Source organism: Podarcis muralis, chromosome 7 (assembly GCF_964188315.1).
Source record: "Podarcis muralis chromosome 7, rPodMur119.hap1.1, whole genome shotgun sequence".
In the NCBI taxonomy this organism is placed as follows: domain Eukaryota; kingdom Metazoa; phylum Chordata; class Lepidosauria; order Squamata; family Lacertidae; genus Podarcis; species Podarcis muralis.
The window spans coordinates 58,335,647-58,363,453 of NC_135661.1; the positions used below are offsets into that span (position 1 = coordinate 58,335,647).

Genomic DNA, 27,807 nt, shown 5'->3' on the forward strand with positions numbered 1-27,807 from the left:
GGGGCGTGGCCGGCGTTAGCGATGACGGCAGCGTCGCGTCACGTCCGTTGTCAGGTGGCGGAGTCGAAGAGCCCGAGTTGGCTGGGACAGGCGAGAAGCGGACGGTGGCCGGCGGGGCCGGGCCCGGAGGCGGCGGCGATGGGTAAGAAGGGGCAGGCCGCCCCCTGCCCGCCCACCTACCCCCGCCGCGGTGCGCGCGAAACCTTATCTTTCTCGGGGCGGGGGTGGGAAAGGGTAGGTAGGGTTGGAATGGAGTCTCCTAGTAGAGGGCATGGCTGGCCGGCTGACCAGCTGGTGTCCTGAGCAGGAGCCCTCCCGCCGCCTCTCCTCCTCCTCCCGTACGGCAGCAGCTTTGGCTCTTATGAATGGCTCAGCCGCGGCAGCCCAGCAGGGAATGGAATGGAGTCTCCTGGCAGAGGGTCTGGCTGGCAAATTGGCGTCCTGTAGAGGAGCGCTCCCCGTCCTCCTTCCCACCCCTCGTTCAAGGGCCAGCCGTGGCAGCCCAGCCCTCTACGTACTGCTTGGACTCCCGTTGCAGTTGGTGCGCAGGCTTTCTTGGGAGTAAGCCTCGCTGAGCTCCACGGGGTGGCCTTCCCAGGAAGGCTGCTTAGGGCACGTAGGACTGCAGGCGGCGCGGAGCCGAGGGGGTTAGTAGATCTGGCATACGGTGTTTGGGGCGGCGGAGAGAGGGACGGGGAATCGGGGAGGGGGGACCAACGTGCCCCTTTGCAAGCTTTTTGGTCGGTAAGCCACCACGCCCCTCCTTCCCCATCTCCGGCCTCTCACTGGGATACGGGTTTGTGGAGACAACCCCCTGAACACCTCCGTTGCGGAAATCAGTCGCTCATCACCGGCATAGAGTCCCCCCCCCGTCCCCAAAAAGAAACGGTTGTAGACTCCCGCTCTGTTCCTTGCAGGGCGAGGACAGAGTTGCTTTGGCCATGGCTGCTTCTCACCCTCAGGTTTGCCCTCGTCTGCAGTCTGGCCTACTCCTTCCTTTCAGAAATCGGCCCCCTGCTCACTGATGTTGCCCCTCTACTTTGATCCTTTCATCTTGTTCTCTTGCATTTCTCTTCATACACACCCTGCTGGCCGCTCTGATTTCATGTCCATTTAATGCTGTTGCAATCAGAAAAATATGGGGGGGGGGGGCGACGTTCAAGCCCTCTTTTCTCTCTTTCCCTGCCTGCCCCCAGCTGAGACTCCTTCCTCTCCCTCCCGTGACTACGCCTCCTCCCATCTTTCCCCCACCCACCGGGACCCCACACCGGCCAGTTGCTTTGTTTCTGGCATGTGTGCTGCTTCAGCTCCTCTACCTGACCCCTTCCAGGGCTGCTGCAGCATGCCATAATTCCCCACACTTCCATCCCTTCCTGCTCAAGAGATCTGTGCTTGGCTTTGCTCATTTCTCTGGATGGGGATGATAGATTAAGGAAAGGCTGCAACCCATGAGGGCTTTCCTGTGGTGGTGCTGAGTGCAGGGCAGGAAGGAAGGTGAGAGGAAGGACTCTTGGCCCAGGAGAGGCTGGGAGCCCACATGCACTTTTTCAGGGGGATGAAAACAATCCTTGTTCAGGAATGACAGGTGGGCTCCTTTGCAGAGCTAAGAGAAATATGAGGGCTCAGCCTTCTCCCTGCAAGCAACAGGCAACTCGTTTTGTGTATAAAAGTTATATCACGAGAATTTGCTTTTTGCCCTCTGAGAAAGTGTGGTCCCACAGATCAGGATAGTCTTTGTGGTACCCTCTGGATGCTATTGGATTACAGCTCCCATCAGCCCCACTCAATGTGGTCAGTGTTCAGGGACCACTATCACTGGATGTGGTGGGAACCTGGCTATGCCCAGCTCTGCCATGGCAAACCATTATCTCTGCTTATTAGTGAGCATGGCTACTGCGCTGTAGAGTTTTTGAAGCACTTCACCATCATTATCTAAACATGATTAGCTACAGCTACTATCTCAATGTGGCTAATGTGGGAGCTGAGTCTGAAGGGAAAAAAGATTGGCAGTGGCCATTGTAGGAGAAGAGATATGGGGGGGGGGGGAGAGGGAGCTTCCACATTTCTGGCTCTTAGCCACTATACTTGCTCCTCTCAAATGAGAATAATGGCCCTTGTGTTCCATGATGCAGAAAAAGATCTTGCAGCACTTTTGCACCTTAACAGCTCCTTGCTTTCTGCTGTGGCTCCACTTGACAGCTGTGGGGGAAGTTCACAGGTCTACCACTGGCTAAAATGTTGAGGTGGGACAAAGTTTTCCCAGTCCTCTGACTCTGGTGTCACAAGTAGCTGGAGCAGAGGTATAACCCTCGCCTCTGCTCTGTCTCTGTCTCCAGAAGTCTATGGAAGCAAGTTTCCTTAATGAGAGAAAGCTATAGAAATTCTACTAGCAGCTACTCGAATAAGATTTGGAAAATATATATATATGGCAGTTTGATCCTCGTGTCCAAGAACTTGAGATATCTCAAGTCACTGTGTAGCTGTGGAGAACTATGAGTCTTCTTAGGTCTTCTGATCTAAGCCCTTCTCTCTCTCTCTCTCTCTCTCTCTCTCTCTCTCTCTCGCCTTGTAACATTTGTTTTTAATTGCAAATATACATACTGAGTACAAATAGAGTAAGCCTTTCTCCTCTGTAGGCATACTTTGCCTCTGATTCCATTGTGTGATTTGGGGCAAGTTTGTCTTATAAAACAGGCCCAGAGTTCAGAGCTTGCTCTCCTTTCATGTGTGTACCACACTCTTCCCTTTTCAACCTGAAGCTTCTCGGGGCTGCTTCTCTGCTCAGTTCTTCCTTTTTTTGTCACGTTGATAATGCTGCAACTTAAGGTGTGGTTTTATAGTAAGGTGCAGTCCACCACTTCAGGTGGAGAGAAAGGTTGAGAGACTAGGCTTCATTTTACAGTCCTCTCTGCAGGTAGTTGCTTGGTTGTGTCTGCTGGCTTGCAGACCCAGCCATAGCCTCGTAGGAAAGTCAGGTAATGATACCCATGATGGTGATCCGTAGAAATCATTGGCATTCCTGTCACCTTACACAGAATCTGTGTAGCTTCTAAATCTTGACAACTTTTTTTTTTAAAACCTCTCTTTGATTTCTGATAGCTTCTATGACCCTTGGATATGCTCTGTAATTCTGATGGGAAGCTGAGGGGCGGGCAGTGAGAGGAGCTGATTTATGGGCATAAGGAATACATCTGATATCTTGTGCTTGAGGTCTTTACGGAGGAGTTAGTCAGGTATAGAGTTAAAATCTTAGCTGTCAGAGATGAAAAACTTGGCTTCCTGTGTCTTCATGTGCATGAATGAGAGTGAGAAAATGAAAGGCAGGCCATGTAAATACATCCTGTGGTTTGCTTCTGGTTATGTGTTAGTTCACGGGCAGGCTGCATAGCACTTAACCTGATGTGCTTTTGTGGGGTCTATTTGGCATTCTGAGCGTTCTGATCTTCCTTTTAAACATGATTCTAGCCCTGATTACAGCGCTACACCCCAGAAGTAAAAAGCAGTACTCTAGAGGCATTATTGTTTATTAAATTTATTAGTTGCTTTCTTTTTTGCCGCAACAACTCAAAATGACTTAGAACATTTTAAACTAAAACACAAGTTAAAACCAGCAAAGAAAAATCTCTACATTAAAACGCTCCATCCATGCAAAAATGCCACAGATAATTAGAAGCCAGAGGCCTGGATAAAGAGGAATGCTTTTGCCTGGCACAGGAAGATATGTAGTGATGGCACCAGGCAAGCCTCTGTAAAATACAATTGATCAGAGCCCAAAGTAACAGAGTCAAAGTGTGCGTTTGCACACATGCACATATATTTGGGTTTGATCTCTAAATCCATATAGCAAGATATTTTTCCAAGGCTGGTTCACATTTGTCATGGGTATCATTTTCCAAATAAATGCAGTGTTTTTGCCAATGGATGTTGGTCTTCTGATCTGTTTGGATAGATGAAGCTGCTTTATGCTGGCTCATCAAGCCTACTACTGTCTAATCTGATGACAAGGAATGTGGAGACCTCCAGATGGTGTTGGGCTAAAGCTCGTATTAGCCCCAGCTAGCACAGCCAGTAGTCCAGTATGATGGGGGTTATAGTCCCACAATATCTGGAGGGCACCATGTTGGCTGTTCCATCTAGCATGCAGCTGTGTGGTTTCTTCCCTTCCTAATCGAAGGTGCTAACTAAAGATTGGACCTGGGACTTACATGCAAAGCATGGACTCTGGCCTTGAGCTATGGATCTCCTCTACGGACATGACAAGCATAGCGTGTGCAGATTGCAGGTGCAGATACTGAGCAAGATGCTCATGTACTTCCTATTTCAGTGCATTAGCTCCACACGGGGTCCAGAGGGTGGCAACACAAGAAAAGGCCTTTTCTGTGTTGCCTCCGTTTGTAGAATGCTCTCCCTAGGGAGGCTCACCTGGCACCATGGTTACATATCTTTAGGTGCCACCCAAAAACATTCCTCTGTTAATGATTTATGGCTTCTTAATGCTATGTGTGTTAATATATTTTCTCCTTTGTTTTAATTGTATGCATGTGATTTTTTTTGTTTTGTTTTTGTAAATCACTTTGAGTTTCTTGTAGCAAGAAAAAGGGACAAATACATTTTCTTAATAATAACAATAATTATAGCTCCTCAATGAGAAACTTTGGTGACTGATAGCACAGAAACCTGTCCTTCTTGAAACAGGTGCCTGACCCAGGACGGGTGTGCACAGGTCAGTGGTTCTGTTTAGGCTGCTATTAATTTCCTCTAGGAGAGGCAGCAACCAGATTAATCAATGCCTCCTGTGGTTCCCAACCCTCGCCCCACAGACCACTTGAAAAGTGATGCAGGTCTTGGCGGACCACGTGATATTTCTGCCTGTTGTAGTAATTGTAATATGTGCTAGACACTGGGTTTTTGGGTTTTTTGCATTGCTTTTTTACTTCTCATATTTGGGTTTTATTGTATTGCAATATGAAATCAAATGGTAAAATACAATGTAAGAAATAAGAGAAGCAATAAAAATACGATTAAAAACAAGTATGAATGTTGAATGTGATGGATTGCCGCTGTCCTGTCTTCAGCCACAAATCCACAGCCACACCTCAGACCACCTGACAGGGCTCAGAGATTCCTGGTGGTCCACAGACCACAGTTTGGGAACCCTTGATGTATCTGTTCTTCAGGAATCCCCAAGTGGCAAAGCTAAGGAAATCTAGGTTCACTAGTCGGGCCCAGAACAATACTTCACATACCGTATTTTTCGCTCTATAAGACGCACCAGACCATAAGACGCACCTTGTTTTTGGAGGAGGAAAACAAGAAAAAAAATATTCTGAATCTCAGAAGCCAAAACAGCAAGAGGGATCGCTGTGCAGCGAAAGCAGAGATCCCTCTTGCTGTTCTGGACTCTGGAATAGCTGTGCAGCCTGCATTCGCTCCATAAGACGCACACACATTTCCCCTTACTTTTTAGGAGGGAAAAAGTGAGTCTTATAGAGCAAAAAATACGGTAACTTCAGACCCCTTTTTTCCGGGCCTGGGGTCCTTTGTCATGGACAAGCAATTGTGTCCCCTCACTCGTGCTTGGAAAGGTCTGTTTGCTCCATATGCCTGTGTCTTCCGTATTGCTTTCTGCCTGGCATCTGGCCCACAGAGACCATGTTTTTCCCTGCGGATTGGGTTTTCAGTGAGTTTCTCCTCTAAAGTTCCACATGAGGCCACAGAGCAGAAAGGAAAAGTGTCCTGGCCCCATCTTTCAACCAAGAGGCCAAGGGCTGTTTGGGGGTTTGTGCCTGCTGTTCAAATCTTTTGTAAGTCGTCTTGAGACTAACTCAATCAAAGGCAAGTTATAAATAAAACAGCAAGGGACTTCTGAGAAGAAGGCCTTCCCTCCCTTTCAAACTCCATTGGCTGAAGTGCCCATTTAAAACTGGCTTCTGGCTCTGGGGATGAAGGTTTTGGAAGAGTGCAGCTGTTAGGTATCATGACCAGGCTGGCTTACTATTCTCGAGTGCCATGGCCTTCCTCCACTCGCCCCACTCTCCTTATCCGTATGACCAAATGTGGGCAAGCCTTGTGGCTTGCTCTGAGCTAAACTTGCCAAACCCACATAGCTGGCATACCTTCGGCCAGTGAACGGCGCTAAAATAAGTTTGACCAGCGAACGGCCCACTGGGTTGCTGATGTCCCAAGGAAAACAGAGTTTTTTGCCTTTGAGCAACAACTGGGGCATGTGTAAATATTATTTTGTGGAGACATTCTGAAATTTTTCTGGAAACATTTAAATTTATTTCTCTTCCCCCCCCCCTCAGCTGCTCTAAATCTTTGGAAATCTCATTTAGCATGTTTGTTTGCCTAATAGTGCAATTCTAACAATGTCTGCTGGGGCTTACTCCCAGGTAAGTGGGGTTAGAATTACAGTCTTACAGTTTTGTTTGTTTGTCTTGTTTATTAACCTATCATGTTCCTTTTTTGAGCTGTAAGTTTCCTCCCCAGCCCCTGTAGCCCAAGTCAGTGAGCTGAAATTTTGGGTTGGGGGAGACCAATAAAGAGCTGTTAGCGTGGCTTAAGTATTATAGTTGGGGGGGGATCAAAACTTTACTTGGAAAATATTTTTATTGACATACGCAGAAATACATTAAGACCTGACAGCTCAGTAGCATATGCTTCCCACAAATCATTGGATTTTAACAGCACAGTCGTATGTCTGCTTCCGCAGAAGTGAGTCCCATTAAACACAGTGGAATTTACTTTTTATAAAGTGTGTTTAGGATTGCAGCATGAAGGGAAAATGAAGGATCCGAAGACTGTTAACGTACTCATTTTACCATGTCTGAAGAGCTCTGTGCATAAATATATGTGCTTCCTAAGTATAGTCACCTAAATATCATACAATTAAAACATCGATTTTAGGTTTGAGTGGTATTGTATCTGTCCTGTTACCCAATCTGAGTTGTGTCTGTTCATTATATTACCAATCTTATGAAGTAGTGCATTTCTAAAAGTGGAACGTTTTCCTTTGAAAAAGGTAACGGTGGGAAATTTCCTACCCAGCATTACTACTGGGTAGAAGAACTTTGCACTGAGTTTTTTTGTGTCTCTGTGTAATGAGTATGTCAGCATACATACAACTTTTTTGCTTTTTACCAAGGTGAGCTCCTTTGAGATTTTGACTGATGGAAAAGTCTTTGCCCTCTGACGAACCTTCTTATCACAGCCTTTAGCCTATCAGTGAATGGGATCTGATCAAAGTACATACAGTAGTACCTTGGGTTAAGTACTTAATTCGTTCCGGAGGTCCGTTCTTAACCTGAAACTGTTCTTAACCTGAAGCACCACTTTAGCTAATGGGGCCTCCCGCTGCTGCCGTGCCGCTCATCCTGAAGCAAAGTTCTTAACCCGAAGTACTATTTCTGGGTTAGCGGAGTCTGTAACCTGAAGTGTATCTAACCTGAAGCATATGTAACCTGAGGTACCACTGTATTGGATTGGTCAGACAGGGGCAATCAGACGTTGGCACTTTCCTTGCATGGGTTCACCAGTAAGGTGTTTAATATTTGTGTCATCATGGATCAAACCTCTTGTTTAAATATCTGTATCACCTTTGGGGTCATCAGTTATGTAGCAGCACAACATGCAAAAACTGCACGTTACTGCAGCTGAGTTATGGTTGGAAGTGTCAGTGTGACAAAAGGCTGAAAGTGAGACCTGTTTGCTAATCCCATTTTTTATTAGTCACCAAAGAACACTTTGGGGGTGTATTTTCAGTGGCATAATGGGGCATCAAGCTGGAGTTCCGTTGGCGGTGAGAGCTACCAAACAGGGAGCAGGACTTTGCTAAGAAACATATACACAGTTGTAGATAATCCTGTTCTGTGTTTCGGGTGCTATGTGGCAGCATGCAGTGATTATCAGGGCTAGGAAAGTATCATTCCAGTGCAGAGGTATTGGAATGTTGTGATACTTTTAGGAACCAGAGTATCTCCCAACTGTAGGCGCAGGTTAGACTGATGAGATGTAGAGAACTGAACAAGATATACCTGTATGTGTGTTTGTGTGTGTAGTGGAGCGGATATTCTCTTGCATGCTGCTCAGGGCTCTCTTGCAGAGGATTAGAAGGGGACTAGGGGGTCACTTAGCCCAGTCCCCTTTACAGCAGATGCAGCATCCCTGGCAGACTACTGGCAGTCTCTGCTTAAACAACTCCAACAGAGGTGCCCATCTCTGCCCAAGGTAATATTACCGCTAGGGCGTTCCTCCTGATGTTTAGCTGAAATCTTCTTCCCTGTCATTTCCACCTCTTGATACTCGTCCTTCGTAAGATGTCTGTGCACAGTGGTAAGCAAACCAGGCCTTCACCGGTCTGTCCTGACTGGTGACAACGAGAGAGTTTCATCACAGCCCTGAAATCTTCCAGCTCCTATCTTGTGAACATGAATACTCCAAAATCTACAAGCTACTCCACCTGCCCAGCTGGTAAAGAAAAGGTCTCACCAGAGATTTCCTATCATACATGGAGATATCCATCTCCAGATATCTGAAGGGCTGCCACATGGAAGAAGGAGGAAACCTGTTTCCTGCTGCTCCAGAGGTTATGACCCGCATCAATAGATTCAAATTACAAGAAAGGAGGTTCTGATTAACATCAGGAAGAACTTTCTGATGGTAAGAGCTGTGGAACAGACTCCCACAGAAGTTGGTGGAGTTTTTTTAAGCAGAGGTTGTGTGGCCATCTGTCAGGGATTCTTTAGCTGTGATTCCTTCATTGCAGGGGGCTGGACTTAGATGACCCTTAGAATTTCTCCCAATTCTACAATTCTAGCATTCTGCAAGGCCACCTTGGATAGAACTTTTAATCCAAAGCAAACCTTCTGGTCCTTCCAGTCTGTTCCCACCATTTCTGGAGCATCAGAGAAGAAACATAACTTCCTAAGCGCTGGAGAGGTAGTTGTGTGATGTATAGCACAGTGTTTCCCAACCTTTTTTGGGCAAAGGCACACTTGTTTCATGAAAAAAATCTCGAGGCACACCACCATTACAGCCCCGTGACGTTAGCGCGCAGCGTCATGCCGGGAGGGACATGAATTGCTAGCAAATTACATAATCACCTCCTTGAGGGCTGGCTCATCTTCTCCGAAGGCAGAACCCCATTAATTAACAGCACAGACTCACACCATAGCCAAGACGAGGGGGGAAAACCTCAGTCATGCACAGTCATGCACATGTGGGGGCTAAATGAGGACGAAGACCGGGCAGAGAGCAGGGTTCAAATCACCCCACCTGGCCAGGACAATCCCTGGGTGCTCCCTTGGGCCACTCGCCTGACCCACCTCGCAGGGCTGTTGTTGCGAGGATAACACGGGGAGAACCACGCGCGCCCCCGGGAGCTCCTTGGAGGAGAAAGCGGGCGATGAATGCAATGCACGAAATATATGAGAGGCGACCAGGTTTTGCAGGTGAGGGCCCCCCGCCAGCCTCCGCTTCCAACACCCGGCGCAACGACGTCGAAGTTTCCCCCCGGGCTCGGCTCGGGGAGCAGCGCTGCTCCCCCCCGGCTCCCCTTCGCCCTTCCGGCTCTCTCTGCCGCCCACTGGGGACCCCCCTCACCTGCCAAGTCCGGAGCGCCGGTGGAAGTTGCATGCATGCATGCAGGGCGCCGCGTTGCCATTGCATTGCACTGCACTCCATGCAACGCCTGCACGCATGCATTGCCTTGCACGCCCGCCAAGGGGTCTCCCCGCGGTCCGATGCGTCCCCTCCGGCGCGGATGCAGCATTGCAAAAATACCCCCCCCCCCGACGCAGCCCTACCTGGGGGGCAGCCTCCGCCTCCGCCGCTCCGCCTCCGCGGGGATCCCCGGCCTCCATCCTGCCGCCCGATCTCCGCGGGGGCGCAGGCAGGCTGCGCGGGGTCTGCGCGGAAGAGCCCCTGCCCGCCCGGCCGCCGCCGCCACGCTCATTCCATGGCCGGGAGAAGAGCGCTTCAAACAAAACGCCCGGCCTGCCAGGAAACGTAGTTTGCGCACCCCGCGCGGGCGCGGAGCCCAAGGGCAAGGGGACTACGGATCCCGGCAGCCCCCGCGCTGGGGACGGAGGGGGAGAGGCTGGGTGCAGGGATGGAGGGACGGGTGGGCGAGCGAGTGAGTGAGTGGCAGTCGCCAAGCCTTGGCCGAGAGCCAGGAAGGGCCTCCCCGGAGGAGGAGGAGGGAGGCGCAGGGAGGGAGGGAGGGAACCCCAGGGGTCATCTAGTGACGGCGCCCCAATCGAAAATTTGACTTTAAAAAAAAAAAATCTTTCAATTTTTTAATTTTTCCCGCGGCACACCAGGCAACATCTCGCGGCACACTAGTGTGCCGCGGAACAGTGGTTGGGAAACACTGGTATAGCACGGCGGCACTTGGATAAGGCCAGCCTCGTTTGTTTGGGGCCCTGCCTCTCCTCTTATCCCTCCCCTCCCCTCTGCTTCTGGTTCCTACTGGGCTGGTTATATGAATTGATTGGTATGGTGCATCTTGAGCCCTGTTCACGTGCTATTTAAGCGTGTAACTTAGCACGTGAGAAGCTTGTGGGGAGGGTGCTAGCTCTCCCCACCCCCATTTTCAATGCTTTCCACTAGTGTTCCAAAATGTACAGAGACAAGAGGCTTCCTGCTACAGACAGCTTCCCTTCAATTTGTGGAAGGTGATGAAAACAAGCTGGGGGCACAGCTACTGTGTTTGTCATGCGGTAACCTGCATGCTTAAACAATGCCTGAGTGGGGCTCTAATCTCTAGTTTTCCAAAGTCCCTGGTTCTTCTGTTTTCCAGCTGCATCAGCCTTTGTTCAGGGCTGGAAGAAATCCAGACGCCTGATGATAGGTATTTGATTCTGGTGCCTAGAAAGCCAAATTCTGAAATAGGCCTAAAAACATACTGCTGGCACCAAAAAGCCAGGTGATGTCACCTAAGACCAACCTTCACCCACCTGGTGCCCTCCAAATGTTTTGGACTACAACTTTTCCTTAGCCCCAACCTCTTTTATGGTTCCAGAGTGGGCTTGGTGAAGCCTGCTTAAGTCTTTTAAATAACTTGCACACCTTTGGTCATCTGGATGGTGAAGGCTGTTAGATAGAGTTCCCTGGTCCAGGGCAGATTCACATTGGCGCACTGCCTATCCAAGAGAGCTTTTCAAAAATACTTACTTACTTATTTACTTACTTACTCATTTTTAAGCCTGCCTCAACTTTGTGCATCTTCTGTATGCTGACGGTCCCATGCACAATCCCTAGCATGTCAGGGCGCTCACCAGCATGCACCGCGTCTCCACTACAGCTGCCAGAAGGATATTGGAAATTTCCACTTCCATTTTAATCTTCTGAACTCCATAGTTAGTGGAAACAAGCCAGTTTCATAAACTGTGGCTTTAAGCTGCCTTTTCCCCATTGACGGTTGTTAAGGCTAACCACAGTTTGTTGGGGTTCAGACAGCACAGCAAGCTATGCTTAACCTAAAACGCAAGCCAAACTCCCTCCTGCTTCTCTGCACCAAAGGCAGGGGAGGGGAGGGGAGGGGCTGGGTGCAATGCCAGCTCGTAATGCAAAACATTGGTTTAGATTTACCTCCGTACCAGGTCGTCTTCTGTATCCCGCATCCGTTTGCTTACTTCCCCTGCAGCAGATGGCATTGTCATCAAGAACCACTCTTGCCATGCTCCTCTCTTTATTAGGAAAGATTTCCTTCTAAGGACGCATCAGTATTTATTGGGTGGGACTGCAGGCTTGTCTCCTCATTTCTAGGCACATTTAGGGTTGGGGAACCTGTGGACCTCCAGTTGTTGTTGTACTCCTGCCCACATCAGCCTCAGCCAATGATTAAGGATGATGGGAGTTAAACTCCTCACTCTCTCCCTGCAGCGCTTTATCTGCCGTGCTGCCTCTCTTCTCCCTAACAGCAACCACAGACACCCTGAGAGCTTTGAGGGCTAAAAACACAGTTTCTCCTTGTGTGGCTTCGCCGTCATCCTGCATAGCTGGGCTTTGCGGCATCTTCAGCATCTCAGAAACAGGGTTTCCTTGCGCAGAACTTGCAGGCCAGTTGTGTTGCAGATTTTGGAAGCCAAGAGGAGGTGGCCAGAGGGTGGGCTATGGTTCAGTAACAGAAGGCGCTGCGCTTGGCTGGCTGCTGCTTGCAGGCCACGCAAAGTAGAATGAAGCAGATGTTTACTTTTGCTCTTCGGAGGCAGCCAGATCCAAATCTGGGGGCCAAAGTGCAGAGAACAGCTGGCTTTGAATCAGGCTGCAGCGTTGCTGCCTTTCCGAGCCACGTGCTTGGGCTTTTGGCATCACAATACCGGCATTTTGGCACCTAGAAAAGCTGTGTCCTGCAACCTGGATAAATTCTGCCAGTTACATATTTTCCTCTGTCTCTGCCGATGGTTGCAGCTCAAACCCCAGGCAGTAGCAGTGACTGCTTAGCTCTAACCCCCCCCCCCCCAACTTTGAATGTCTTTACTGGGCATAGATTTCCTCAAGGATTATTGTGAGTGCAAAAAATACCTTTATATTAAAAAAAAAGTTGAGATTTTCCAGATTGCTGAATTCTGTGCTTCGTTTGGGTCATCTGTCATCCGTTTCTGCTCTCAGCCCTCCTGCATTGACTGGTGCTCTATGGAGTCTTTGCTGTTGAGTTTATGATTCTCGGTCTGGAAGAGATGGGCAGGCAAAGCTGGCCAGGGAGACCAGTTCTTGTGTACCAAGTAAACTCAGAGAGGCGAATAGGAATGTGCTGTGAGATTTTGGATGGCTCTTTTGGTATCCCACATTCTCCCCTTTGACCGTAATAAGGCAGTGCCCTTCTGCCTATTCTCCTCATGAACAAACAGATCTTCTTCTCCCATAATCTCTGCCACCAAGTATCAGCTGAAGGCAGGTGACAGCAGCTCTTGGAGGGTTGGCTGAGCCCACAGTTTCACCATAGCTTCTGTGTATTTGTTTTATCAGTGAACTTTCACAGGGTGAGAAGCCCGAGGGAGATCCCGGCCAGATTCCCCCATGGGCTCCCTTTGTTCCTCTTTTGACAGAACATCAGCCACTGCTGGGAGATCCCCTTGGCCCCTTGCCACCTGGGCGGCTCTCTGTCCTGGCAAGGCTGCAGCAACAGCTGACATTTCAAGTTTGATGACAAATGGTGCCCGCCAGGAGTCTCCAGGGAGAAGTGACTCATCTCCTCTGCATGCCTGTCAACTTCAGCAGCGTGGGAACCTCTCTCGTATTTCCCCATTGTGTCACATTATGCTCAGTTGCTTCAGCCTTGGGTGGGTGGTCCTGTGCGCCAGGGGCTGAGCAGGCTCACAGTCCCCATTTTGAAATCCCTCTTGTGTTTCCAAAGACCACCCTCAGCCCTATTTTCTTGGATGCGTGTAGGGTGATGCCTCTTAAGGAAGGTGAATGTGCTTTCAATTCAGCCACCATTCCTTAGGCTCTTGGCTCCAGAAGCTGCAACGTGGGCAGCTTCAATGCCACTGCTTCAGTTTGTGGCCACTGCTGGTTCATAACAGGAGCACCTGGGCCTTTTTACATCTCATCCTATTTGACTCAACCTTAGAGGCGGTGTTCACATTATTGGTGCTTTTCTGTTCTTGTATGAAAAGTCTAAATGTGCTTGGATTTTGGCTGTGATTGGCAAAGCAACAGTCCTACATAACAAGGCTGTGACAGCTGCTGCTGCTGCAGCTGAGCCTGTTTTATCTGTGGATCACTTGAGGCCAATCTGGTGTCTGATCCTGGGCATTGGGCAGGGGCACAGTTAATTTCTCTTAGCCTTTGGTTTGCCTGTATGTTTCATCTGCGACCTTTGCCCAGGGTGGGCAGTATCTGCTGGCTGTGAGTGCATGGCAAAGGCACAATGGAATAAAGAGGGTTGCACAGCCATCTTTTCCCAGGGGCTGTCCCTGGCAGGGATGGAATAAAGCGGGAGAGAGTTGCATTTATTGACTTGAGGACAGTGTTCAGAATTAGCCAGGCACCAGTCGCACTTTGCACCCGGCTATGGAGCACTTGCGACCAAGTGAAGATGCCAGGATGGTGCCTGACATCTCCATCATCTGGAGATCATTGTATCTGGACTGTTTTCACACACTAATACCCCGTCCTGTAGAATTCTATCACTTGTTTTTTATAGGCACAATTAGAATGCATTTCTGGAACCAAAATGCTTTTTCTGTGCAGCTTGATCAGGAGCAGTCACTATTAAGAAAAAGGTTGGAATAAGCCAGTATATACATGGACTGTCTCTGGATCAAGTAGCGCTTTCTTCTTTAAGTTCTCAAAGTTCTTAACCTAGCTCAAGGTTGTCATCTGAACTAGCCAGATGTTTATATGAGAATCAATCTCAGTCAGTCCATTGTTTGAAAATTAAGACTTTAAAGACATTTTACCGCCAAAACGGCAACTAGACATTCCGTTTTGGTGGTTGTAACCTTGGTTTAAGGAGCCATTTGGCGCCTAGCTTATATATCTGAGTTTCTAACACTGCTCGAGGAATCACCTTCGCTGCTAGAGCAGGGGTCACTGTTTTAGGACCATTTTGAATTTTGAGTGAGTACTGTAGGTGCCATTCAGAAAATAGCTGTTGGCAGGGAGGCACATAACACAAAATTAGAGACACATGCCAACCTTACGCTTACTATGGGAAGTTAGCTATGTTCTGTGGGTCCTGAGTTTGGAGATCATGCAATACTTCTCTCTCTCTCCCCCCCCCCCCCTTTGTAGCCTAGTATACAGCATTACAGAGGGAAAGACTTGAAGGTCAGGGGGCTCCCTCAGGGTCTCACAATGAGTGTCTGCTCTCTTTCCCCAGAACTCAGAATGAACCAGCGAGTGTCCGACAGAGGGGGCGGGGAAACATCCACCAAGGCTTTCTGCCCAGGAATTTCCAGCAGCAACACCAAGCGGGCAGGACCTTTCATTCTCGGTAAGCAGGAACAGAGCCTGTGATCTGCTGCATTGCACCTGGCGAAGGCAGGCTGCAACCTACCCTGTGCTTACTCTGCAGCTGGCGTGCAGAATGCAAGTTAATCAAATGTGCATAGGGCTTGCATTGGACACAATTAATTCTCTGGCAACATGGTCATATTCTGCCCACCCCTCTGGCATCTGAGATCCCTCCAGATTCAAGCTTATTTTCACAGCCAGGTGGCTTAGGAGCTTGTTTTTTCCCTAAATTTGGTAAAAGGGGGAATAGGTAAGGTTCTGAAGGAGAGCTCTGTCCCTGGTACCACATTGGTGCTCCTCAGTAGCACACAGTGTTGCTCACCTTACAGCTAAGTCACTGCTGCTTACTGGGAAGGTAGGAGGGGCAAGGTGGTGGGGAGGTCAGTGCTGTGCAAACACACCGGCAGAGATGCTGTATTGTCTCTGCTCCTGCCGACCTCCTTGCCCCTCCCACTCTCCCTCCTGGTAAGCAGCAGAGACTCGGCTGTCGTCATTCAAGCACTGCTCCACAGATCTGGCCCTGACCTTTCTCCTTTTTGTGGTTTGCTGTGTCCAGTGCCCAATCCTGGCCACCTTGTTTCCTTGTAATATAGCCCAAGTGCAGCCTCCAAAGGTCCTGTGGTGGTTTAGACTATGCTGGCAACCACTGAGCAGCAGGAGGGCTTGCGCCAAAAGTAAAAAACAGCCAGGCTCTTCTGGCATGTGTGACGTTTCTGCCATGATCCAATTCTGGAGGAGGTGCCCTTTCTTGTATCTCCTTAAAATGTAGGTATACTTTCTCTCTATTTAGATGTGCAATGAAGAAGAATAGTAATTTAGTTCTAAGTTACCAGATACCATTCCGTCTTTATATTTCCTTATTCAGATTAATTCCAGGTTGGTACATACTAAAATACCAATCAATAGCATCAAATACACTTAAGGCCACTACAATGATAATATAATAAGATGCAGTATGGTCCAGGATTATAAATGCAGTCATTAACCATAATCACTTAAATTAGTTTGAATAGATTATAGCATTTAATATCTAATCCATATCTATTCCTCAGAAAGTTTAGAAATAATGTTCAGTGGTGATGAAAACTTTGTCCGTCCGTCCCCCAGCCTGCCATCTCTTAACTGAATGTTCTCAGTAATCTTGGCAATTTCTACAATAGTCCAAATCTCGAGCAATCACATTTTGTTGATGTGACAAAAACAATTGACTCTCCACTTTTCTGTAATCACTATTTTTGCAGCTGACAATAGTTTTCACACTAGCCCCTAATTTTCTTTCTTTACTGTGTCATTCACATAACCTACTGACCTCAAGAGAGGATCTAGTGGCATTGTGTAACCTCATGTTAGGCATAATGTGTAGTTAGCTTGTAGCAAGCTCACCATCTGTGGTAGAAATTAGCCATATTTTGAGTACAGCACCAGCCATGATCTGTGGCTTTTTAAATATTCTAAACTGCCTGTCTGGGGTCAGATACCACTTACATAGTTTAATGATTCTCTCCTTTTCCAGCAGATGGTTTGAGGTGAATCTCTTGCAAATATGAAGTGTCATATCTGATATGATATATCTGAGCCATTCATTTCTCCCTAGGCTTCTTAAAAGCTATTAACAACTACTATGCAAAATTTAATAATATACTGTACATTTTTTTACTTCTTACCATAAATTTTTGACACCAGATTATTTGAACTACCGGATTAGTATGACAGTACTTCAAAGTCTTACTATTTTTAGAAATACAACTGTTGAGATGTAAATATTGGAGCCAAAAGAGCGGTTTCCTAATTTTTCAAGCATATCTGTTCCACTCACTTCACTAACACAAAGGGAGACAGTAAAGATAATCCTGGACTTTTAAAAATATATATATATTAAAAAACCGTATCCCATACTTCCTAAACAGCAGTCACACAAACGTTGTTTATGTGGCTGCTGTTTTCTGTTTCTTTTCATCAACGCTCACTTGGGGCTGCAAAGCATTTGGGCCTCCATGCTGTGTGACTTACGGAAAGACATGTAATCCATCCCGGGCAGGGAAAGGGAACTTCCTGATGATCAGGGTCGGCAGCTGAACTGCCAGCAGTGAGCAGTGTAGGTGATGAGTCAGAAGAAGCAAAGTCCATTGTTCTGCTTTTGCCTTCTCAGGGCCTCGCTTGGGCAACTCCCCAGTTCCGAGCATCGTCCAGTGTTTGGCAAGGAAGGATGGGACAGATGACTTTTACCAGCTCAAGGTAAACACCAAGCAGGTGGAATCCTTTTTTCTGGAGAAGAGCTGGCCAGGTTGCGCAAGCATCGGCAGCTGCTGCAGTCTGTGGCCTTGTTCCTTCTGTGATGGTCAGCCTTTAAACCGCTGACACCACAGCACAAAGTGCTGCCAGGGTGCTGCAGCTCTGCCCAAGTCCCCAAAGGTCGGGCACCAGGGTTTCCTTGGTCCAGCTGTAAATATTCCAAGCACAGAGTTTGATGTTGGAGCTTGTTGACTTTCGAGAAAGGAATGCAATATGTGTGTGTGTGTGGTTTTTTTTTTTCCTTTGCCTGCTTTCCCCAAAGATCCTCACCTTGGAGGACAGGAATGACAAAGGCACGGAAACCCAGGAGGAGCGCCAGGGCAAGATGCTGCTCCACACAGAGTACTCGCTTCTCTCCCTCCTGCACAACCAGGACGGGGTGGTCCACCACCACGGCCTTTTCCAGGTAAGCACAGCCATCCTGGCCACACTGGAGTTCTGTATCCCTGCCCAGCCCAACCGGTTGCATGTTCTATCAGCTTTTGCCCTTTGGAGAGATGTGGGGCCTGTGTTCCTCAAAAGACACTGCACACCTATCCAGCCGCTCTTGTGACCATGATTGCCCCCATATTTGCTTCACTTATATGTCACTCTATTGATATTATAGTGTTTGCAACATGATCCACCCCCCAAATGCTATTATGATTATTATGAGCTGCTTTGAGCTCAGCATCTGTTATCTGAAAAGTGGAATAAAGTATCAAATCAGATCAGATCAAATATATTTTAAAGCTGCTTGCTGAGGCTGCCAGTGCCACAGTGACTCCATGTTCTCCAATCATATTGCAACAATGAAATATCACTCTGTTCAGGCTTTGCTAAGGTCTTCAAGTTCTTCTGACTGTAACTTGTTTTGCCCGGTTTTAATATTTTTACATTGTTGTAACCCACCCTTGGACTTTATGGTGAAGGTAAGAAATCGCAGTTCATAATACAGACTGCGGGTGACCCACGCTGAAGTGTTTAGGAAGCTCTTCAGTGGAACATTCAGCAGTTCAGCCTTTTGAGTCTGTGGCACATTAGTGGGAAGAATTCCAGCATACATCCAGCAATAAGGCCTTTTCTCAGGCCCCCCACCAAACACACACATCCATCCATGTAAATACAGCACATGACTGGAGAAGGTGAATGGGCCAGACCTGCCACACATGCTGCTGTTGTGCTGGTGGAAAGAGACTTTTTTGGAAAGGAGGCTTTTGAAACAGAAGTGCTGCATCCAGTATTAGTCATACTTGGAATATACCCATTGAAGTTAATGGACAGGACTGACTTAGGCCCATTAATTTCAGGAGGTCAGCTCTGAGTATACCTTAGTTTCCTCCAACCCCAACCCCAAAACCATAACTGGGCTCTTTATTGCATGTCTGTGATCATGCAGGTGTAGAGTTTGGGGTTGGCTGTGACCTCTCATGCCAAGGAGTGGTGGCCTAGATAGGGGTCTTGGCTTTTGGGAACCACACAAGCAGCAAGTATGGGGGTCAGCCACTGATGGACGGAAAGGCCAGTTTGGCACCATCTCTCCCAGATTAAAATAACACCTGCCTCCATCCTTGTTGGGACTCTGCAGGACCGAGCCTGTGAGCATGTGGAAGACCTGGAATCCAACCGGATGGTGCGTAAGATGAAGAAGCGCATCTGTCTGGTGCTGGACTGCCTCTGCGCCCATGACTTCAGCGACAAGACAGCCGACCTCATCAACCTGCAGCACTATGTCATCAAGGAGAAGCGCCTCAGCGAACGGGAGACTGTCGTGATTTTCTACGACGTTGTGCGGGTAGTGGAAGCCTTGCACAAGGTAGGGTGTCTCTGCTTGTCTCAGGGAGCTGTGAGGAAGATGTGGGGCCCTTGTGGGGTTTTGGCAGCCACGTGGCTGTGCGGGGGGCCTGGTGCTTTGGTGGGGGGCATGGGGTCTGCCGATGCTGAGCTAGAAAGAGTTCTGTGCAAAGCGTCTTCTTATATCCAACTTAGTTGGTGAAAAGGCCTTCAGGTCATAAATGGCCAGGTGAAATGAACAAGGGATCTTGATCCACTCCATTTTCTGCAAGCACAACTTTAGGGTTGGGGGGATTGAATTAAGCATTTAAGTTTCTTATCTTACCAAATAATCTACTTTGTTCTACAGTGGTACCTCTGGTTATGAACTTAATTCGTTCAGGAGGTCCATTCTTAACCTGAAACCGTTCTTAACCTGAGGTACCACTTTAGCTGCTGGGGCCTCCCACTGCCGCCACCGCGCCGCTGCTGCACGATTTCTGTTCTCATCCTGAAGTAAAGTTCTTAACCCGAGGTCCTACTTCCGGGTTAGCGGAGTCTGTAACCCGAAGTGTTTGTAACCCGAGGTACCACTGTAATAGTATAAATTCCCTCTTGTCTTTCTAGAAGAACATTGTGCACAGAGACTTGAAGTTGGGGAACATGGTGCTCAACAAAAGGTGAGCCCCTTTTGCAACTTTCACTCTGGAACATTATTTGCAGCTGGTGGGATTTCTGCGGATTGAGGTTGCACACCAAAGAAAGTTGAGCTCCTGTATGTGCTGGGAAACACCTGCCAAGAAAGCTCCCGCTTTTCAGTCTGTGCGTCCGCACACAAATCAAACAGCAACCTTAGAAGGCGGTGTCTTGTTTGCTTGTTTTCCCCTGGAGAAAGCACTTTGGCCTTCCTTAGGAGTTTAGCGAGGTCACAGGAGAAAGAAACTGGAGGAGGGAGGCCATGTCAGTCTCATCCCTTAGACATCTGATGCAGGAACATGTGTTGCAGCCTTGTCATTTGTGCACCAGTTCAGGGTTGACCTCATAAGAGCCTCAAGTGAGATGAGGCCAACTAGTTCTATCATCAGAGTGTAACTTCCAATAGCTGCCACTGCCCTCTCCCTTCCTTTGCTCCCAGACAACTCGGGGTCACAGTGAGGAATGCCGTTGACAGCTCCATGCACCCCTTTAAACAAGATGTTATCTCACATCAGTAGGTTTTGTATCCATCTTGCACACACTCACATGCTCCGCATAATGTGACTCACGTTTCTGGCAAGACTTTGCCTGTTCAAGCCCCTGCCACCCACAAACACAAGTTATATCTGTTCTGAAACATACAAGGCATACATGTGGCTTCATGTCTGGCTTGTGAGCTTCTTGGAGATACTTAAGCTGCTGCGTTTGGAAAAAGGATACTGGGTTAGATGAACCTTCTGATATCACCCAGTAGGCCCGCTCTTACACTCCTAAAAATGAAACGCAACAGTTTTCTCGAGCAGCCTTTCCCAACCCTAGTGCCTTTCAGGTGTTTGGGACTGCATCTCTCATAACCCTTTAATGTTGGCCATTGAGTGGGCCTGATTGGAATTAAAGTCCTAAAGTTTTGGAGGGTACCGGGATGGGGAAAGTTGTTCTAGGGAGTTGGGGATGAACGACCCTGAAAAAAGGATCTGGTTCGCACCTGGAAGGTTCTCTGAGTTCCAGCCCTGCAGTTGATTGTCTGAAGTGATATCCGTGGCTCAAAGTGCCTTTCATTGACTTTGGCTCTTTTACCAAGAATGAACCCTTCCAGAGTAGGCCTTATCCCAGGGATCCAGCAGTGTTTTGCATTCAAGGTGGGCACAAGGCCATGTTCTTGTGGGCATGTTCTTGTTTCTGTTGCCACCACTGCGTTAAAAGTGCATCAAATGGCCTTGTGGAGCGAGAGATGTGAAGCAGACACATATCTGTTGAGCAACAGCCTAGTAGTGCAGAAAGGCCCTTTGGGTGGCCCTCGCTCATCCAGGATCACAGTGAGGCAAGTGGTGCCATTTATTGCTCCTTCCTGATCCCCTGTGGGATGAGGTCAGTTTTTGGCTGCCTGAAAACAGCCATTCATACATTTCACAGCTGAAGCACCTTGGATGCTGATCTCCTGATGGCTTCATTGCCAAGAAAACATTGTCGTCTGCCAGGAGGACATGGCGGATGTTTATGAGCTGAGGCCATCCTCCACCCCTCGCTCACGGGAGAGTCATCAGGAGCTGGCTGTTTGGAATGCTGGCTTCTTTCTTTCTTTTAAAAAAGTCTCAGTTAATTTAGCCAAAGAACATCCAGGCCTGCTGATTCTTGTGCATTCAGGCCTCTTGCTCCGTCGTCCCTCCCTCCCACTCCCAACTTGTCAAAGGTCCGCTCGTATTTCTTGAGTGAAGGTCAATAAATCTGGCACAGATGATCAAAACCTTTCAGGGGAGTGCCAGACCCCCAACTCCCAGGGGGTTAATGCAACTTTTGCCATCTTAGTGCTCTCCGCATTTGTGGAGGACTGAAGGGTGTTTTAGTCCAAAACGTCTGGAGGGCATCAAGTTGGTGAAGGCTGAATCAGGGCTTTGAGGACACTCTGAACATCAAAGTTAAAGCTGAACCTGAGTTCACAAATTTAGATAGCTAGGCAGCGACATATTTATACAGTGCTTCTCCAAGTTGCTCAGGCCAATGTACATGGTCTTGCATCCATACACCCACATGCCCTTGCCAACTACCGTATGAGGTAGGCTAGACTAAGAGAGTTACTCACTGCTCTTAGGTCACCCAGAGAGCTTTGCAGCTGAAGGGTGGCTCTGAATAATTCTGATGTGTATGTCATACCAAACTCCCAAAAGCCCCATCTGGTCCATCCACTGTTGTTAGCTGCTTGGCATTATTCCTCAGAGCGGCCTTCAGTGTCTTTGTTGACACCCCGGTCATTCATACCACTCCAGCACCCCTCACTCCCACCCCCCGTTACCCGGCCACTAACTTTTTCTCCCCTCCAGGACCCACCGAATCACCATCACAAATTTCTGCCTTGGGAAGCACTTGGTGAGTGAAGATGACCTCCTGAAGGACCAGCGTGGGAGCCCCGCCTACATCAGCCCTGACGTCCTCAGTGGTAGGCAGCAGCATCCCGTGGCAGCCCCCAGACCTTTCTCCCAAAAGGGCCTCCTGCCTGCTTTGCACGCATGACATCACAGGCATGTGACGCAGCACTGAGCCCCTCCAATGTTGGGCCCAAAACGGGAACGTGAGACCAGCCCACAGGCTGGTTGCTTAGCGCCTCTCCTTTGTCTTCCTCCTCCTCCTCCTGGATGGGCTCTGCTAACTCTCCAGGGCCGTCTCTCTCTGTTTGCAGGCAGGCCGTATCGTGGGAAACCCAGTGACATGTGGGCCCTGGGCGTGGTCCTCTTCACCATGCTGTATGGGCAGTTCCCCTTCTACGACAGCATCCCCCAGGAGCTCTTCCGCAAGATCAAGGCTGCTGAATACACCATCCCTGAGTAAGTGGGGGTCGGGGGCATGCCTGGCCACGGGGTTCTGGGCCTTGGTGTCTCTGGTTTGGTAGCTACACTGCCCCTCACTCTCGCTCTTTCCTAACAGAGATGGGCGGGTGTCGGAAAACACTGTGTGCTTGATCCGAAAGCTGCTCGTCTTGGACCCTCAGCAGCGCCTGACAGCCTCCGAAGTGCTCGACTCCCTCAGTTCCATCATTGCTTCCTGGTGAGTGTGTGGTGGCAGGGGGAAGGGGATAAAATCCGTCAAAGAGCCCTGCAGATGGATCAAGCCAAACGCCCATCTCACCCCTCCAGCCCAAAGCTGGCCTGTGGTAAAGGAGTGAGCTTTGTTGGGAAGGCTGGGTGGAGGAGTCTTTGGAAAATGCTTTGAACATTGGCCAAAAGACACAGGAAGTGTTGTCTCAATTTCTGGGGAAGGAACACCCTGGGCCATGTCTCTTGTTTCTTAATGGTGGATGCGGCATAATTTCACCCTCCTCCTCACCTTCCTCCCTTTGCTAGAAGAGCATCTTCTTGAGCTAAGTTTTATACCCAAGTACCGAATCAAGTTTTAGACCCAAGTACCGAATCAAGCACGAGAAGCCACCTTTACTTACTTCTCTACTAAATGGAAGCACCCCATTTGTGTCCTTCAGTGCCCAGCCCAGGAAAAGGCCTGCCTTTCTTGACAGTGGGCACTGTGGAAGACCTTTTACAGTTCTGACCACCAGGTCTTTAAAAAGATATTGTAGAGCTGTCAAAGGACAGTCAAAAGGATCCTGGGGATGGAACAACTGCCTGCGGCATGTGATGAACAAGTGCCTACAGCACTTGACCCTTCGGTCCACTGATAAAGAAGCATCCATAATAACCTTTGCACCATGTTGCCCCCACCCCACCCCGGTCCTGTGCTGCTGCTTCACATGCTGAGAAATGGTGAAGTGGGTGGGTGGGCAAGGCTCCTGGGTGCAGTGTGTGAGGGTTGCCGTCTTCCAACTGGGGGCTTAGGCCACCTCTGAGGTCAGCACAAATGTGCCGCCTCCTGACCCACCAGCCTGTCTCTCCTGCAGGCAGTCCATGTCCCTGCTGAGCGGGCCCTTGCAAGTGGTGCCTGACATAGACGACCAGGTGGCCAGTCCAGAAAGCGCACACGAGGTAAGACCTGCCTGCTGAGCGGGACCACTTGCCCTTGAGGGAGGCGGGCTCTGCGGCCTGATTGGATGGTGTGTCTTGCTCGATTTGCATATTTTCTGCAAGCTGTGCGGAGGGTCAAAGGAGCTCCGCTCCATTCTGAAGCCCCATTCTCAGGTGGCTTGATCCCAGATTTTGCTTCCAGAGCCACATGGGAACTCGCTGGTGTGTGGGGGGGGTGTCTTTCAGACAGAAGCTTTGAGGACATTTGGTGTGATCTGTTGTCTAGTCAGAAATGAAACAAACAGGGCAGAACAGGTACCCAGCAGCATCTGTCTCTGCTGGCCTTGGGGGCTTTTTCCATCAGTTGGTTCCCAGCTGATGAGGAGTGATGGCTGGGGAAAACGAATGTCTTGCTGAGAAAGCTCTCTGAGATAGCAACACATTTTTTAACCCAATTGCAATTTTAATGCAGATTCTTAAGTATTATTAAATGCTACTGGGGATCTGAAGTCAACCACCTCTGCCTGTCCATGAAATTCAGCTGGTCTCTTGGCCTCCTCTTTTTCTCCCTCTTCACCTGCAGGTGGCCCCTTCCCTTCTTAGCTGACTCCACCTGCCCTTCCTCCAGGCCCCTCCTGCTTTCCTTTTGGCAGTTGGACTGTTTGAGGACATTCCTGCCAAATATTAAGAGCCCCCAGGTTGTGTTCGAGTGCTGCAAATCTGGCTGCTCCTTGCAGCAGAGACCTTTGTCGCTTCTCAGAGCTTGCTCTCAAGTCAAATGCCCACTGCTCTGAACGAATCTGGGATTCTCAGGCGCTTGAACATGGGGGGGGGGGAGCGACTTGTCAATGCAGAAAACGGGCCTGGCAGGCTTCCTGGTGTGTGCAGTGGAGCAGTGAGCTTGTGTACAAATGCTGAGGGGAATGGGGGATGCTGTTGCAAGCAGGTCTGGCCGCCACCTTCCTGGTGGTCTCTAACAGGGCTGCTTCTCCTCGCAGGCGAAGGTGACGGAGGAGTGTTCGCAGTACGAGTTTGAGAACTACATGAGGCAGCAGCTGCTGCTGGCCGAGGAGAAGAACACGCTCCACGAGGCCAAGAGCTTCCTCCAAAAGCGGCAGTTTGGGAACATCCCTCCGGTGCGGCGCCTGGGCCACGACGCCCAGCCAATGAACCCCTTGGACGCGGCCATCCTTGCACAGCGCTACCTTCGAAAGTAGCTCCTCCCACCCCACCGTGGGTCTCTTGCCCCCGACGGGGCGTGCGACAGCGACAGCCAGGTCCCAGGATCCCTCACAATGTAGCAGTCTTTCCCTGTGTGCTGAGTGCTCAGTGGGCCTCGCCTGCTGGGCTTTGCCCCCCGACCCCGGAGGGGGCAGCAGGGGAAAGACCCCAACTGTCTGGGGAAATGGCTGGCGGATTTTAACTCCACACCTAGACAGCTAATCTGCTTTTAATCATGACTCTGAAATCTACCTCTCTGCCTCTTTTTAACCACACTGTTCTCTGGACTGAAACGAGGAGCGTTTTTGGGCAAAGTTTGCCCCCGCAGGCTTCTTTTCTGACGCAGACGTTGGACTGCTGCGGAGACCACGTGGGCCGTGCTTTGCTCTGTCTGGTTTGAATAAGCTTAATCATTTCCCCCTCCTTTCTTCCCTCCCCCCTGGTGGGTTTCATGAAAGTAACTATTTCTTAAACCCTCTCCCCCATCCCCTTTGTTCTATTTTTAATTTAACACCTGGTTTGAATATATTTTGTGTAAACGTTGGTTTCGGGCCCTCTGCGTGACCACAGGCTTAGCAAATGGGTTGCCTCCACTACGAGCTTCTCTCCACGTGAGAAAGCCTCGCTCTGCAGAAAGAGTTCCAAACCAGGGGCTGTTTAAAAAAAATGTAGCTTTTCTGAGGGCCCAAACCTCCCTTTTCCAATCACTTTAATTATTTGGGGATATCCTGGGAGGGTTTTTGTTTTGTTCTGTCTTCCTTTCTTTTTTAAATGGTAGCTTTTGAAAGGTGCAGTAACGTTGCATTAATTCTGTTGACATTTCTCCCTGCCTCCTCCTCACCCACACTGGTACGGCTGAAGGGATAAATCTGTGAAAAATGTGAAAAGGGTTTGCTTGCTTCGTTTTTGTTTTGTCCCCTACCCGCCCCGCCCCCCAGGCTGTCTCAGGTTCAGAAATGCCTGCTGGTCTCCACTCCTTTATGTGCTCTTTGCTTTGTCTTGCCATTGCCATCTTGTCACAGACAATTCCCCCACCATGACATTTATTATTATTTTTTGCGGGGGTGGGCGGAAGTGGTTCCCCTGATGCTGTGCAAACGGCAGGTCTTGCTGGGACTGGGCTGGATCATTTCTGAGCCTCGTTTGTTGGAACTGGATGCCTCTCTTGCCAGATAAGCTGTTCTCAAGCAACCCTCCCTAGGCTGTGCTGCCCCATTTCCACTCCCTTCCCATTTCCCGTCAGCCTTCATCACCCTTTCAAAAATTGTCTCAAAATGTGAGGTGTCCCCTCCCCACTCACCCTGTTGAACCACTGGATGCCTGCAGAAGCAGCATTGCGGTATCCAGGAAGCGACACTGACCTGAAGGAAGTTGGCTCAAGACCTCTGCAGTCTGGCTGGAGTGGGGCTCTTGGATGACCCTGAGATGAATGAACCAGCCAAGGACAACGGCCTCCCTTAGTGTGAATGTGTTTGCATGGTGCAAAGAGGAGGACTAGCGAAGGTTGTAGATCCTGAAATCTGACTTCAGCACAAAGAATTCTTTTCTACTGACGAGAACTGCAAAAGAATTCTGCAAATCTCTTTAAAAAGAGAAAAGAAGAAAACCAACCACGTGTAAACTTCCTTGCAGAACCTCTGTGCCTGATCTACACTCCCCTCCCCTCTGTGGGGCAGACTCTGCTTTGGTTGTTCTCTGGCTTTCTCATCGTTGCTAAGTTGGGAAACAGGGGATGGAGTTAGGGAAACCCAGGAACAGTTTATTTTGCTCTCTCACTAGGGATGGACGGGAACCAACCCCTCAAAGGTCACCAGCCCCCCATGCAGTCTCGCCAAGAAACACAGCATAAACCTGTCTATAAGGCATTAGCTCTGTGGATCAAGCCAAAACTGGATTGGTGAACGCTAACAAGCTTAATGGCACCCCTTGCTTGGCCCAGGTGGGGGCAGTAAATTTGGGCTCCCATTTCACAGCCCCTTCTGTGAGCCAAACCTCTCCAGGTGAGCCAGTTGCTGTAGGCCTCTGGATCTTGTGTCCTGGGGCCCAGCCTCCCTGGTGGTTTTTGGGACTGTTGCTTGCAGCACCATCATAGCCCACAAGGTGGAGGAATCCCTCTGTCCGGGGGGGGGGGGGTAAGATATATCCCCCACTCCAAATCTGAGTTGCCCATCATGTCATCTGGAAGCACATGCAAGGTGTCCTGCTTGAGCGGGGCCTGCACACCTCCAAAATGAACTATTCTGCTGAAGACAGACCCTTAGCAGTTCCCCTCAGTCCTACCTACAGCTTTCTATGGGGTTGCAGTCCCAGCTGATGTGTTTTCTTAACAGTATTGGAAGGTGGGGGAAGAAGTGTAGGATGACAGGCGAGGTGTGGGCCAGCTTTCACGGCAACTTTCTAGTCCACTTCCCAAGCAGGAGGTTTCTGTGGACTTCTCCTCTGCCTGGAATATTTCCTGTGTCAGTAGCAATAGAAGCCCCCTGGGCAGGGCCGGCTCTTCCTTCCCCTCTCAGAATTCAGGCAGGGCAGACACTGCTCCCTCTGCTTCCTTTCTCTCTCTCATCTCCCCTTCACCAGTACTGACCATCTTCCCCAGCAGAGCTGGCTGTGGGTTTTGCATTGGGACTCTCCCCATCCTCAAAAAACATAGCAATACTCGACAGGCTGTCAAGCTGTGTGCTCCGCCCAACTCTGGACATGGTGATGAAAAGCAAACTGAAAGGAAATGGGGAGTGAGGGTGTGTGGAAATTGGGGTGAGCTGTCTGGGTTGTGTTTTTGTGGATTACAAGCCGGGTGAGACACCAGAGACAAAAGATCCTATTGTAAAAAAAATTGCAAAGATAATTTGTATAGAGACCTATTTTTGTATTACATCCAACTATTCCTGCATGTCAGCAATAAAATTTCATAATGTAGAACTAAATCTGTATTGTTTTG

The 27,807-nt window shown here is 49.1% G+C and overlaps 1 protein-coding gene across 3 annotated transcripts; it reads left to right on the forward strand.

Annotated features, from left to right (window-relative positions):
* The first annotated feature begins 15 nt into the window (after nucleotides 1-15).
* Nucleotides 16-27,793, forward strand: STK40 (serine/threonine kinase 40). 3 transcript variants are annotated; one of them, XM_028739203.2, is made up of 11 exons: nucleotides 16-142; nucleotides 14,828-14,941; nucleotides 17,111-17,196; nucleotides 17,516-17,659; nucleotides 18,821-19,048; nucleotides 19,633-19,685; nucleotides 22,020-22,135; nucleotides 22,376-22,520; nucleotides 22,621-22,740; nucleotides 23,585-23,669; nucleotides 24,647-27,793. In XM_028739203.2, exons 1-11 carry the CDS (start codon nucleotides 22-24, stop codon nucleotides 24,863-24,865), a joined length of 1,431 nt encoding a protein of 476 aa, XP_028595036.2. In that variant the 5' UTR covers nucleotides 16-21; the 3' UTR covers nucleotides 24,866-27,793. The 3 variants fall into 3 exon arrangements, with proteins under 3 accessions (XP_028595036.2, XP_028595037.1, XP_077787973.1); XM_028739204.2 differs by lacking the exon at nucleotides 16-142 and adding an exon at nucleotides 627-647; XM_077931847.1 differs by lacking the exon at nucleotides 16-142 and adding an exon at nucleotides 6,198-6,392.
* The last annotated feature ends 14 nt before the right edge of the window (nucleotides 27,794-27,807 follow it).

What these genes read in the sequence shown, in the direction of transcription:
- STK40 (XM_028739203.2), top strand. Translation starts at nt 22, where the DNA reads ATGACGGCAGCGTCGCGTCACGTCCGTTGTCAGGTGGCGGAGTCGAAG. An exon ending in CAGCCCTGACGTCCTCAGTG is followed by an intron (nt 22,136 to 22,375) that starts GTAGGCAGCAGC and finishes CTCTGTTTGCAG; the next exon opens with GCAGGCCGTATCGTGGGAAA. An exon ending in GTCCAGAAAGCGCACACGAG is followed by an intron (nt 23,670 to 24,646) that starts GTAAGACCTGCC and finishes TTCTCCTCGCAG; the next exon opens with GCGAAGGTGACGGAGGAGTG.